Source organism: Pollicipes pollicipes, unplaced genomic scaffold (assembly GCF_011947565.3).
Source record: "Pollicipes pollicipes isolate AB1234 unplaced genomic scaffold, Ppol_2.1 Scaffold_4881;HRSCAF=5763_pilon_pilon_pilon, whole genome shotgun sequence".
Classification (NCBI taxonomy): domain Eukaryota; kingdom Metazoa; phylum Arthropoda; class Thecostraca; order Pollicipedomorpha; family Pollicipedidae; genus Pollicipes; species Pollicipes pollicipes.
This window is the reverse complement of record NW_023596576.1, coordinates 33,272,128-33,286,713: the sequence shown is the minus strand read 5'-3', so window position 1 is coordinate 33,286,713 and position 14,586 is coordinate 33,272,128. Positions and strand designations below refer to the sequence as shown.

General features: G+C 62.1%; 1 protein-coding gene across 1 annotated transcript in view; it reads left to right on the top strand.

The window, feature by feature from the left end:
- LOC119100276 (laminin subunit gamma-1-like) overlaps positions 1 to 14,586 on the top strand; it is a 54,318-nt gene that overhangs the window by 4,049 nt on the left and 35,683 nt on the right. Inside the window, exons 2-6 of the mRNA XM_037223383.1 lie at positions 3,161 to 3,346; positions 3,780 to 3,965; positions 9,032 to 9,237; positions 10,087 to 10,302; positions 11,874 to 11,949. Coding sequence (XP_037079278.1) covers positions 3,161 to 3,346; positions 3,780 to 3,965; positions 9,032 to 9,237; positions 10,087 to 10,302; positions 11,874 to 11,949 — 870 coding nt within the window. The remainder of the gene's footprint in view (positions 1 to 3,160; positions 3,347 to 3,779; positions 3,966 to 9,031; positions 9,238 to 10,086; positions 10,303 to 11,873; positions 11,950 to 14,586) is intronic.

The following is a 14,586-nucleotide window of genomic DNA, read 5'->3' as shown; positions in this document are numbered from 1 at the left end:
GTCCCCTGGGCCATCTCGGGGGAGGGTGTCTGCCGGGCCGTCTCGGGGGAGGGTGTCCCCCGGGCCGTCTCGGGGGAGGGTGTCCCCTGGGCCATCTCGGGGAAGGGTGTCCCCCGGGCCATCTCGGGGGAGGGTGTCTGCCGGGCCGTCTCGGGGGAGGGTGTCCCCCGGGCCGTCTCGGGGGAGGGTGTCCCCTGGGCCATCTCGGGGGAGGGTGTCTGCCGGGCCGTCTCGGGGGAGGGTGTCCCCTGGACCGTCTCGGGGAAGGGTGTCCCCTGGGCCATCTCGGGGGAGGGTGTCCCCCGGGCCGTCTCGGGGGAGGGTGTCCCCTGGACCGTCTCGGGGGAGGGTGTCTGCCGGGCCGTCTCGGGGGAGGGTGTCCCCCGGGCCATCTCGGGGGAGGGTGTCCCCTGGACCGTCTCGGGGAAGGGTGTCCCCCGGGCCATCCCGGGGGAGGGTGTCCCCTGGACCGTCTCGGGGGAGGGTGTCCCCTGGGCCATCTCGGGGGAGGGTGTCCCCCGGGCCATCTCGGGGGAGGGTGTCCCCTGGACCGTCTCGGGGGAGGGTGTCCCCTGGACCGTCTCGGGGGAGGGTGTCCCCTGGGCCATCTCGGGGAAGGGTGTCCCCCGGGCCGTCTCGGGGGAGGGTGTCCCCTGGGCCATCTCGGGGGAGAGTGTCCCCTGGACCGTCTCGGGGGAGGGTGTCTGCCGGGCCGTCTCGGGGGAGGGTGTCCCCTGGACCGTCTCGGGGGAGGGTGTCCCCTGGACCGTCTCGGGGGAGGGTGTCCCCTGGACCGTCTCGGGGGAGGGTGTCTGCCGGGCCGTCTCGGGGGAGGGTGTCCCCCGGGCCATCTCGGGGGAGGGTGTCCCCTGGACCGTCTCGGGGAAGGGTGTCCCCCGGGCCATCCCGGGGGAGGGTGTCCCCTGGACCGTCTCGGGGGAGGGTGTCCCCTGGGCCATCTCGGGGGAGGGTGTCCCCTGGACCGTCTCGGGGGAGGGTGTCCCCCGGGCCGTCTCGGGGGAGGGGTGTCCCCCGGGCCATCTCGGGGGAGGGTGTCCCCTGGACCGTCTCGGGGGAGGGTGTCTGCCGGGCCGTCTCGGGGGAGGGTGTCCCCTGGGCCATCTCGGGGGAGGGTGTCCCCTGGACCGTCTCGGGGAAGGGTGTCCCCCGGGCCATCTCGGGGGAGGGTGTCTGCCGGGCCGTCTCGGGGGAGGGTGTCCCCTGGGCCATCTCGGGGGAGGGTGTCCCCTGGGCCGTCTCGGGGGAGGGTGTCCCCCGGGCCATCTCGGGGGAGGGTGTCTGCCGGGCCGTCTCGGGGAAGGGTGTCCCCCGGGCCATCTCGGGGGAGGGTGTCTGCCGGGCCATCTCGGGGGAGGGTGTCCCCCGGGCCATCTCGGGGGAGGGTGTCCCCCGGGCCGTCTCGGGGGAGGGTGTCCCCCGGGCCATCTCGGGGGAGGGTGTCCCCCGGGCCGTCTCGGGGGAGGGTGTCCCCCGGGCCGTCTCGGGGGAGGGTGTCTGCCGGGCCGTCTCGGGGGAGGGTGTCTGCCGGGGCCGTCTCGGGGGTGGGTGTCCCCTGGACCGTCTCGGGGAAGGGTGTCCCCCGGGCCATCTCGGGGGAGGGTGTCCTGCCTGACCGTCTCGGGGGAGGGTGTCCCCTGGACCGTCTCGGGGGAGGGTGTCTGCCGGGCCATCTCGGGGGAGGGTGTCCCCCGGGCCGTCTCGGGGGAGGGTGTCCCCTGGACCGTCTCGGGGAAGGGTGTCCCCCGGGCCATCTCGGGGGAGGGTGTCTGCCGGGCCGTCTCGGGGGAGGGTGTCCCCCGGGCCGTCTCGGGGGAGGGTGTCTGCCGGGCCGTCTCGGGGGAGGGTGTCCCCCGGGCCGTCTCGGGGGAGGGTGTCTGCCGGGCCGTCTCGGGGGAGGGTGTCCCCTGGACCGTCTCGGGGGAGGGTGTACCCCGGGCCGTCTCGGGGGAGGGTGTACCCCGGGCCGTCTCGGGGGAGGGGTGTCTGCCGGGCCGTCTCGGGGGAGGGCGTCCCCCGGGCCGTCTCGGGGGGAGGGTGTACCCCGGGCCGTCTCGGGGGAGGGTGTACCCCGGGCCATCTCGGGGGAGGGTGTACCCGGGCCATCTCGGGGGAGGGGTGTACCCCGGGCCGTCTCGGGGGAGGGTGTACCCCGGGCCATCTCGGGGGAGGGTGTCTGCCGGGCCGTCTCGGGGGAGGGTGTACCCCGGGCCGTCTCGGGGGAGGGTGTCTGCCGGGCCGTCTCGGGGGAGGGTGTACCCCGGGCCGTCTCGGGGGAGGGTGTCTGCCGGGCCGTCTCGGGGGAGGGTGTACCCCGGGCCGTCTCGGGGGAGGGTGTACCCCGGGCCGTCTCGGGGGAGGGTGTACCCCGGGCCGTCTCGGGGGAGGGTGTACCCCGGGCCGTCTCGGGGGAGGGTGTACCCGGCCGTCTCGGTCCCCGGCCGTCTCGGGGGAGGGTGTCCCCCGGGCCGTCTTTGGTGCTTGGGTCTGATGACCGACTCTCGGCTCGTGGTGGGGCCGAGATGTGGGAAGTTTTAGGTGCTGTTTTAGTCTAGAGGATTGGTAACGGAACTGAGTCTGTGTATACTTGCATATCGTTGTATCGTTGACATAAACAGAGAAATGATGCTTGAAAAGAGAGGCACACTGTCTCTTCAATAAAACGCTGAAAGCATGTTGGACTCTAATGCCAGCTACGCTTGATGTATAAAGCTAGTCGAGAGTGGTGAACTGAAACCAGCCAGGTATTGATTTAACCTGTTCTGCCCTCCATGTTTAAAACTTACATAGAGTGGTGCGTAGATGATGCTAAGTACCACTGGGCTCATATGTTTTTTGAAAGTGTTTTAAACGCAGTGATGCCCACTGCCAACTGACACTGACCGCCTGCGTTTGACGCCGGCCAACTGTTTCCTTTCCGAATCCTGTGCCACTTTTCCCTGAAAAATCTTATTAAAATACGCAACAGAGCCTGAAACCGATGTTGTGCTGAATGGAATGCTATGGACGACAGACGCTCCCCTGCCTGTAAGCGATCTTTGAGATGTGACGTGATGACCAGGCACAAATAACCGCGTATCCCACTTTCGTAGACGGCTTCAGCGCCCGAGAACGCACATTTGACCGGCGTCCTGTCCCCCAGGAAAGTGCATCTGCCGGGACAACACGGCTGGGGACAACTGTGAGCTGTGCGCCCGCGGGTTCTACGGCAACGCGCTGGGTGGCGAGCCGGACGACTGCAAGCCGTGTCCGTGCCCGGGCCAGGGCGCCTGCATTGAGCTGTACGAGGACACGGTCGCCTGCCTCGAGTGTCCCACCGGATACACCGGTCAGTGGGGCCGGCCGGGCGCCGTCGGACCAGCCTCGGATAGCAGAGGCTGGGGTGGCTGGGTTTGGGATTCTCGATACAGAAGGGCAGGCTGGGTTTTGTGGATTCGAAAGGCGATACGTTGACGTCTATGAGCAGTGGTAGGATAATTTCACCTCCCACTGTCGTAGCGGAAATATTGAGTGGTAAGAATGCATGTCCTTTCCAGTGAACGATCACAAACAGCGATCTATTTATGTTGCGCTTAGCTTGCCGCTTGTCGCGCATAACTGTAGCCCCGTTTGTCGTTGTCCTCGCACTTGACGAGTTCGGAGATATGACTGTGGGCAGTAGCATGGCCAGAGGGGGTCAGCTCTCTGGTGGCCGCTCCTGCCGTCTGGCCGCCGTCTGCATCGCGCGCACCGTGTGGTGACGGCGTGCCGCCCGCGTTCAGGTCACAAGTGCGACATCTGCATCGACGGCTGGTTCGGCGAGCCCGACAACGAGATGCCGTGCCGAGAGTGCGACTGCAACGGCAACGTTGACCCCAACGCCGTCGGCAACTGCAACCGCACCAGCGGCGAGTGCCTCAAGTGCATCCACGACACGGCCGGCTTCAGCTGCGACCGCTGCCTGCCGGGTAAGTGTCGGTGATGCGTCTCACCCCCTCCCCGACTGCCGCGGAACCTCTGGCGACCGCTGCCTGCCGGGTAAGTGCCGGTGATGCGTCTCTCCCCCTCCCCGACTGCCGCGGAACCTCTGGCGACCGCTGCCTGCCGGGTAAGTGCTGGTGATGCGTCTCTCCCCTCTCCGACTGCTGCGGGACGTCCGGCGACCGCTGCCTGCCGGGTAAGTGCCGGTGATGCGTCTCACCCCCTCCCCGACTGCCGCGGAACCTCTGGCGACCGCTGCCTGCCGGGTAAGTGCCGGTGATGCGTCTCTCCCCTCTCCGACTGCTGCGGGACGTCCGGCGACCGCTGCCTGCCGGGTAAGTGCCGGTGATGCGTCTCTCCCCCTCCCCGACTGCCGCGGAACCTCTGGCGACCGCTGCCTGCCGGGTAAGTGCTGGTGATGCGTCTCTCCCCTTTCCGACTGCTGCGGGACGTCCGGCGACCGCTGCCTGCCGGGTAAGTGCCGGTGATGCGTCTCTCCCCCTCCCCGACTGCCGCGGAACCTCGGGCGACCGCTGCCTGCCGGATAAGTGCCGGTGATGCGTCTCTCCCCCTCCCCGACTGCTGCGGATCCTCTGGCGGCCTCTCCCGGTCGGATGAGTGCCGGTGATGCGGCTCGCCCCCTCCCCGACTGCCGCGGAACCTCCGGTGGCCTCTCCGGGACGTTACAGAGCAGCGGTGACCAGGGACGGCGACAACAGTTTTTAATAGGGGGGGGGGGGGGGCGAAGTCGTAAAATCATCAGAACAATTGGGATGACAAAATGGATGACAAATCATGCGTTTAGCTGGCATTTTCATAAATGATCATTGCTATGCAAACTCCTCACGTGTCTTGCGCTGCACCACCGCAAGGCAAGGGGCGCGAGACCGGGGATGGAGGCAGGGACTGAGACCCACAATTTTCCGAAAATTTAACATTGACCTGGCGGGTGTTGACTGGAGAGAGTTGACCTAACGGCCATCATCCTCTTCCCTCCCAAAGTGGAAGGCCGTCCGTTGCACCATACCGGCAGGGATTGTTTTATTGCAGTATGCTGACTTTCCAGCGCAGCGCAGGGTATCATCTGAGCCAATTGGGCATATAATGTACTGCAGTTTTAAGGCGTGTATGTACTTTGCAACAGGCTTCGCTGGGTAATGTTTTCATGCCTATTTACCTCACAGCCACGGTAAGGCTTGAACGCCGGTTTCAAAAGGTCAGGTGACGTCAGAGAGCGGGACGGACCGTGCCGAGCATTGCGACACGTTAAACTTTCGCCGCTAAATTCGGCCGTTGCCTGGATTTGCGCGATCGAATGGTAGAGGTCAGGGCTCACACAAGTACTGATTAGCACGAGCTCTGATCCCAGAAATCCATTCAGTTAGAAGGCTCGCATTTAGGCGGCAAGGCTCTTTTAAAATGTTATTTAAAAACTTAGATTATGTTTTTTTTAAGTTTCGGGAAACGAAAGATATTAAACCTGTTACGATGTGTTTAATTGGAATGTATAAAACACACCGATCTGGTCACTCAGAGGCAATGTTCTAACTTGTAAAGCTGGCTCCTGGCAACTCGGCCAGGCACTGCCGGGATATTCGCTGAAAACCACTGCGTTGCGAGTTAACCCATAGCCATCAGCCATAGCCATAGCCATAGCTATCAAAGCCATTTAGCTGCATAGAATGCTTAAATAAAAAATTGACCAATAAATGATCATGTCTGCATATATCGGACGCTCCTGTAATATTCACCGAATCTCTCCGTGCCTAAACAAGTGATCAGAGCTCTAATTTTTGGGCTTTGACCTCAGGCTGACCTCGGCTGGCGCAGTTACCTGCTTGGAACTTCAAATGATTCCCCTGGTGCAAACGAGAAACATAAAAGGCTACTACTACAGATTTTAAGTCGCTCCGTTGCGCCACTTTTTTATAAGCCCTGGAAACATGACGAGCAATAATTTCTATAACCACTGACTAGTTTGGCTAGTCTGACTGGACCCCGTCTTCAATTCAACTAGAAACATAATCATACCAAAAACCACTGAAAGGCGATTTTTTCCAAAAATATAGTTGTACCATATTAAAATATAGTTATAATAGAGCCACAGTACACTCCAGTCCGTTTAGTCAGTCCTTCCAGTCCCTCTAGTACGGTGATGGGTAAAGAAGATATTGTATAATGACGCTATCATTCAAGGCACGTATATTTGGAATGTTTCAAGCTGCACATTGAACAGACAGGATACGCAAAATTGCACGGCTGAGTCTATTTGCGTTCTAATGCTCCCGCAAAAACACGACAGTGAAAGGACGATGAAAGGTGATTTGCATTGACGCGAGCGTAAGTAAACAGTAGCTGTACCTAGGGATTTAAGGACATAGCATCGCAGTGCGTAGGTACACTTAAATTCGTTGACCACTTTTCACCTTTCCCTTCAAAAATGTCTGATATACATAGGTTGCAGGCAGGTGATGCTCCAGTCACCTCGTAATCCAGCTTTAAACTCTAGGCACGGAGGCAACGTCATTGAATGTGCTCTGCCAGTATAGGAGAAAATACCCAAGCGGCCTTTTGGAGTCCTAGCAGCATCGTGCTGGTATTTCTAGCAATGCCGTCCCATCGATGTGAGGGAACTTAATTGCGGAAAAGCTGCTGGCAGGGGCCCCTTAGTGAAAGCCTGTGCAAAAAATAGATCTTATATTGCAAGAAGGGTGTCAGGATAGGGCCACCGCCCGCTCCCATCCAATGGTAGAGGGAACGTGTCCCCCCCCCCCCCCTCCTTAGCGCCGCCCCTGGCGATGGCGATGGAGCTGTTGGTCATGAGAACACGGCTGGTAAATAGGCGAATTAGTCTGCAGTTCGTTTTAAGGCCGCGGCCCAGGCCGTAAGGCTGGCGTCGTCACGTGCGCTACTAATACGGTTTGTTGCTAACATCTTTTAGTGCAGTGTTAAGTACCGGCTGGCGCTCTTTTGTTACGGCAGCGGCGTCCCACCGCCGACCGCGCCACTATCAGCACCACACGCAGCTGCTGAGTGCAAACTGGACCAGTTCCGACTTCTTATGCAGTTCTCCAGGCCTTTCCGGCGTGCAAAGCCTGCCGGACCGCGGCTGTACCACTAGGGCCAGGCGTCGGCCCCCTTTTCCGGCGTCCAAAGCCTGCCGGACCGCGGGCTGTGCCACTAGGGTCAGGCGTCGGCCCCCTTTTCCGGCGTCCAAAGCCTGCCGGACCGCGGGCTGTGCCACTAGGGCCAGGCGTCGGCCCCCTTTTCCGGCGTCCAAAGCCTGCCGGACCGCGGGCTGTGCCACTAGGGCCAGGCGTCGGCCCCCTTTTCCCACCATCCAAACACAGCGCCCTGATAACACAAAACACAACTCGACTCAACCCTCAGCTCAGGGCGTCGATTAGGCTGACTTATCGCCCAGTTATTTTCGGCTAAAACCGCGGAACCAGGCCTGATGCACACCTGGCTGGACGAGACAGTGCTCGCCACGCTGAGTGCCCACAGAGTACCCAGTTTGCTGTCGCTCACTGTAGTAACCAGATCACCAATGCTTCAGCTACCTACTAAGCGAATATATCTGCGGCTCACCCGTGTCTGGTACGTCAGCGTGCTTAGTTCACGGATGACAAAGCGTCTCGGCGACGCGCCGCGCCGGCTCAGCGTTGCCAAGCGCCTTGACGACGCTCCGCCGGGGCCGCGGCGACCGGTTTGGCGGCGGGACCTTGCTCGGCGTACTCCGCCGCCTTATTTGGAGCCCTTCATTTGCGGCTGGCGTTAGTATGCGGCGCGTAGGGATACGCCATCTCATGCATGGCGCCGCCCCCGACCCGATCGGTTCCGCTTCCGCCGGCCGGTCACGTGGGCGACGGCAGTCAGCCTCGGCCGTCGCCGCCGGCCGCAGACACGACCGGTCCCGGCTGGTACGGAAGGGGACGGGGCCCCCGCCGCACAGATGGTGAGGACGTCACGTGACCAGACAAAGGTGCACGTAACGGTCACGCAGTCGCGCACCTGTGATCAGGCAATAAAGGCGAAGTTACAAATTAAGCAGTTGTTTTTAATGCGCTTGGCAGCGCACGAACATAATGAACTTCGTTGTGTTGTCATTCTCCGATGAATGAAATTAAATAAATAAGATTGCTCTGCTTCTGGCCTTTATGTTATGCGCTGAGTGGTATCAGACCGGTACAGAGACATTTTTTCGTGATCACAAGTGTGCCATTCTTCGGTTTTCACGGACCACCACAGTGATTTTTTTATACGCGTTTTAAGAACTAGCGCATTGCCATTATTTACGTGCTTTGGAGAGCTCAACTGATGACAGATACAAACTCTTTAATTGCATTCCTAATATCAGTGGGTGGTTCAGGAATCTCCTAAAAATCGTCGAGGCGATAGCTTGAGCCTGCCCTCAAAAGATACTGTGATAAATTCCCAATGGTCTGTATGCTCTCAACTACATTCTTTGCACAGGACCTAAATTATGCGCAGCATCGCAGGAGTATATGATAGGAACGTATCGCGGGCGCGATAAAAAAGGAGGCACGTAGTCCGACACTCACGGCCCACGCCGGCGGATTGTGCCATCCGCTCAGATAAAGCCGACTAAAATCTGTGTGTGGGATGGCACTTTACGCTCCGCGCCAGTCCGCGAAACCCGGTTTTGAAAAAATTGAAATAAGAAATTAGGATTTGGGTTTTGTTTTTGAAGGTCACGAAACCTGTTTCGTGGAAACCACGAAACTGGGTTTCGTGGTAAAACATAACCAACACGTCGGTGCGATGTGCACCCGGTGTGGTGGGACCGCCGTCTCTTCATGCGGTACCTAGTGAGCTACCGTTACGCGACAATGGCTGAACAGGAAGCGAAAAGAGAACATAAGAGTTGAGTTGTCCTCCCGTGATCAACTAATGCCATTTGAGGTCAGCTCTACATGCACAATTAAAACGGTCAAATAAACCGATCTCGCCTTTCTGCTGTGAGAGCGTGACCTCTGCACAAACACGGAATGCCAGTCCCAGTCGACATGGCCACCTCGCGTGTCCCCAGGCTACTTCGGCGACCCTCTGGCGCTACCCAAGGGTGACTGCCGCACTTGCGGATGTAACCCGGTGGGCACCATGCAGCTGGAGGATGAGCCGGAGGGGCCGTACCTCTGCGACCAGCTGTCCGGACAGTGCCAGTGCAAGGCGTTCGTGGCCGGCGAGAAGTGCGAACGCTGCGTGAACGGCTACTGGAACATCCTCAGCGGCCAGGTGGGCGGGGGTGGCACGGGCGGCCGGCAGCCTCCCCGAGGCGGCTGCCCCCAATCGCGTTATCTGTATTGCATCACTTGTGTTGCCGAAATTTTGTCGTTGTTTTGGTCGTGGTCATTCATTTCATGTTGTTTCTGAGAGCGTTTGCTTTGTGGCGTTGGGTATCACCCGTTTTTCAACACTACTAGCTGGCCGTAGTTATCTTCACACTACCTGCTTAGCTAGCTTACTTTACCTTTGTTTTTACCCGCCCAAATTAGTGTATGTGACTGCGTTGGTCCCTGGCCTAACTTGACCTAACCCCCGGCTGCCAGGGCAGTGATGAGCGCAGCTGTGGACCGGTCTGCGTGTGACCGGACACGATCTGACCCAACCTAACCTAACTTGAATTGACCTGACATATCGCTCTCAAAACTATGAGTGCGGATGTGATTCGGTATGTGTCTGACCTGACCTGGCATTCAATCGCCAAAGTGAACACAGCCGTCCAGTCTGTTTTTGGTCCGACCTGGCTTGATCGGCTTGACTTGACCTTGGTAACCCTGCCTGTCGTCAGGGCTTGTCCGACCTGACCTGACCTGACCTGACGTGACCTGATATGACATGATGTTTACGCTTCAAAGTTGCTAGGAGTTCGACTGTCTCCTGGTCTGTTTGGCTGTTTCCCGGTCTGTGTTTGACCTGACCTGACCTGACCTGCCGCCAGGATTGCAGGGAGTGTCTTCTGGTCTGTATCTGACTGGACCTGACACGACTTGCTCGCCTGACCTCCCGTTGTTAAGTTCGCGATGAAGACGGATGTGATGCGGCCCGTGCCTGACCTGACCCGACCTGACCGCCCGTCGCCAGGGCTGCGAGGAGTGCGACTGCGACCCGGTCGGCTCGTTCAACACCAGCTGCGACATCAGCAGCGGCCAGTGCTTCTGCCGAGAGGGCGTGGTGGGCCGCAAGTGTGACCAGTGCGCCGTCAACATGTTCGGCTTCTCGCGCGAGGGCTGCCTGCCGTGCACCTGCGACCCGATCGGCTCCCTGGAGCTGCAGTGCGCCCCCGATGGCCAGTGCCCGGTATGTGGCAGACCACCCAGCGCGGCCGCGTGCGCCGGCTCGGCGGCCGGCCCCGGTGCTCCGCCCTAGTTAGGAGAGAAGCATGTTGCTTGCTTGCCCCGCTGCTCCTGCACCGTCCCTCCCGGCAGAGCCAATTAGCTGAAACAAAAGAAAGGCGCCAAAGGTAATCATTGGCTGTGCTGTTCATGCAGTGTTATTTGCGCTGCGAAATGACGGCACCTAATTTGGATCGTTTAAGATATAGGGTCGTCAGATAGTCAGGGCCTCGGGAATGCGGTTTATGCTTACCTTGGGATCTTGGGGTGTCGGCAAGATTGCCCTATCCGAGAAGATCGGTATGTTTGCAATGCTGTCATTCCGTCGGCTGTGCGTCAAGTGGCCGACATTGCGCGACCTTGATGCACTTTCCTCCCAGCCCAGCAAATCGGCTCTTGAGTGGGGATCGCGGACTTTATGACAGATACAGCTTCGCAATGCTGGGGGCATAGCCAGCGCGCTCTTCTGGGTCGAGGTCATAGCGATAATGGTTCTGCGGGATTCGCGCGCCCCCTCAGCCGCGCCAGGTGTTGTGTGTTACGCCCCGACTGCCTGAACCGCCCCCACGCCGAGATATCACACGAGTTATGGAGAGTGGGAACCGGTTAGAGCCGACCGCTCCGGCCACGAGGTGGCCCGGGCCGCTCAGTGGGCTGGGAGACCCCCCCCCCGTCCACCGGCCACACACTCAGTGGGCTGGATGACCCCCGTCCACCGTCCACCGGCCACACACTCAGCGGGCTGAGAGACCACCCCATCCACCGGCCACACACTCAGCGGGCTGAGAGACCACCCTGTCCACCGGCCACACACTCAGTGGGATGAGAGACCCCTGTCCACCGGCCACACACTCAGTGGGCTGGGAGACCCCCGTCCACCGGCCACACACTCAGTGGGCTGGGAGACCCCCGTCCACGGGCCACACACCCAGTGTGCTGGGAGACCCCCATCCACCGGCCAACACCCAGTGGGGTGGGAGACCCCCGTCCACCGGCCACACGCTCAGTGTGCTGGGAGACCCCCATCCACCGGCCACACACTCAGCGGGCTGAGAGACCACCCCGTCCACCGGCCACACACTCAGTGGGCTGGGAGACCCCCGTCCACCGGCCACACACTCGTGTGCTGGAAGACCCCCGTCCACCGGCCACACACTCAGTGGGCTGGGAGACCCTCCCCCCCCCGTCCACCGGCCACGCGCTGACCGTCACTGCAGACTGCGGTGCGCCCGCGTGGCTCGTGCCTTTAGAGACCGTTGCGAGCTGGAAAGATTGCATGTCACCCATGTTTTGTGTTCAATGCGCTGGGACAGCACTTCAGCACCACACGAGAAACGAACGTTGCTGCGAAATGAAATTAAGATGCGATAAGTTTCAGCTCCCGGTAAAGCGTGTTCATTTTCAACAGTTCAGTTGAATTTCAAATGCCGCCACGTTACGCAGGAAAGTTGAACAACAACTTTTGCCTGGACAGAATTCACTGTGCGCATGCCACACCAACAGCAGTACATTGGCTGACCTTCCTTTACCTTGCAGTGCCGAGAGAACGTCGAGGGGATACACTGTGACCGCTGCAAGGAGAACAAGTATGACCGCCAGGCCGGCTGCCGAGGTAGGTCCCTGGGGGCATCCACACACTGCATGCGATCACGCCGCAGTAACCATGCCACCGTCGGGCACCCAGGCGCAGAGACTGGGCTGTCGGTGCTGCAGGTGGACGCCGAAGCGAGCCCCGTGAGGCTGGAATCGACTGTAGCTGGTTACTGGTTGAGAGCCGTTTCCTCGGCTGGCACCGCATCAGTTCGTCTGTCCAGCTGAGATGTGTCTCGATCGCAGGAGTGCCAGGTCGGTGAGCCGGGCCAGACGCCGGGATCAGACACGGGTCTGGCGGCCGCGAAGGGCAGCTGAAGGGCACTCGACTCGTAATAGTCTGGGTGCTAAGTTGATGTTGGTTGATCACAACACCCGCGGTGTTGTTAGTACTTCCCTGCGCTTTAAATTTTGTTATGGGAGGCATTTTACAGTAGTTCACGAATTTGCCGCAAAGATATCCAGTGAAAACGAGTAGAACTTATGAACCCTACCCGGGTGCGTGCATTTCACCCCATTCCTGGCGATTACCTGGCTTCACGGCCCTGTTCAGTTACAAAAAGCCGACGCAGCCGGTGCCGTGGCGCAGGCGCCGTGTGGCGCCGTGAGACGAACGGGGCTGTGTATCAGATGCCGGTCCGTCTCCCAGTCTCCTCTTCCGGCGCCCGCTGAATGGCGGCGGCCGTCGGGGCCGGGCGTTTGTCAGGCTTCTGTATTGAAAGGCTATCGGCTAATCGGCCAACAATGCCACCTCTGCCGGGCGGCGTGGGCGCCAGCTGTCGGGCAGCCCCGGCTCGGAGCCAGGTCCGTCTGGGGCCGGCCGGCAGACGCGTGGCCGAGCTCGACACAAGGCTCGCCTCGGCCGGGGGACGAGGCAGGGCGCGTCCCCCAGGGCCAGATGTCTGGCCACGGCCACCTCTCGTGGGATCGCCCGCGCAGTCCGGGGGCTGCATATCGGGCGGCTGAGTGATGGCTGATGTGTAATCCACAGTCGTCTAACGCCCATCAGTCGTCTTAGCGGCGGGTATTTCCCACAACCTGTGAGAGCAGACTCCAGCTGGTTGAATGAATACAGAGATGAGGCTGCGTTCTATCAATCGATGCCATCAGACAACCATCTGTTGATGATGTGCACACGCCCCCGGACGCCTCCGAGTCCAGAAGATTGCAGCCCGCTGGTCAGATACGAAGATGTGTCGCATGATGGGGAGCCGTGTCCTGCCCCGTCGTGCAGTGCCGTAGCGCACCGTGACAAGGTGGCGGGCCCAGGCAGACATGACATACGGTCACGTGGTGCGCTGTGCCATGTCGAGCCCGCTGAGCTGGCGGCGCGACTCGCCGCCGCAGCCGCCGTGTGGATCCAATAACGTCAGATATCGGGCACACATGAGTCAGCCATGGCGGCCGCGATAAAAAGGCAGCAGTCGGTCGGCAACGTGACCGGCGCGAAATGCGAGCCGTCCCGCCCGGCCTCGGTCCAGTGTCGGCCCTGGCCCGGCCCGGACCTCGGTCCATTGTCCCGGCCCGGCCCGAACCTCGGTCCAATATCGGCCCCGGCCCGGCCCGGACCCGGCCCGGACCTCGGTCCAGTGTCGGCCCTGGCCCGGCCCGGACATCAGTCCAGTGTCCCGGCCAGGCCCGGCCCGGACCGGACCTCGGTCCAGTGTCGGCCCCGGCCTGGCCCGGACCTCGGTCCATTGTCGGCCCCCGGCCCGGCACGGACCTCGGTCCAGTGTCGGCCCTAGCCCGGCCCGGACCTCGGTCCAGTGTCCCGGCCAGGCCCGGCCCGGACCGGACCTCGGTCCAGTGTCCCGGCCAGGCCCGGCCCGGACCGGACCTCGGTCCAGTGTCCTGGCCCTGGCCCGGCCCGGACCTCGGTCCAGTGTCCCGGCCCGGCCCGGACCTCGGTCCAGTGTCCCGGCCAGGCCCGGCCCGGCCCGGACCTCGGTCCAGTGTCGGCCCTAGCGCGGCCCGGACCTCGCACCAATGTCGGCCCCGGCCCGGCCCGGACCTCGCACCAGTGTCGGCCCTGGCGCGGCCCGGACCTCGCACCATTGTCGGCCCTGGTGCGGCCCGGACCTCGCACCAGTGTCGGCCCCGGCCCGGCCCGGACCTCGCACCATTGTCGGCCCTGGCCCGGCCCGGCCCGGACCTCGCACCATTGTCGGCCCTGGCGCGGCCCGGACCTCGCACCAGTGTCGGCCCCGGCCCGGCCCGGACCTCGCACCATTGTCGGCCCTGGCCCGGCCCGGCCCGGACCTCGCACCATTGTCGGCCCTGGCGCGGCCCGGACCTCGCACCATTGTCGGCCCTGGCCCGGCCCGGACCTCGCACCAGTGTCGGCCCTGGCCCGGCCCGGACCTCGCACCAGTGTCGGCCCTGGCCCGGCCCGGCCCGGATGGGGCCGCGTGACGGCAGGCCTGACGTCAGCGGCCGGCGCGCCCTCCGCCGGTGATAGGATCGGGCGCCGCCCGACGCAGGCGGCGCGCACGGCTGCCGTCTCGCGGCCCCTCCAGACGGCACCGCTGCACGCCGCGCCCCACTCGGGCCCGCTCAAGGTGAGCCGAGCGGCTGTCGGCCGCCGCCGCCGCCGGTCGGGGTCGGCGAGCCGCGAGCCTCCGACCGTAGCGTCTGTCGGCGGACGGCAGGACTGCTGGTG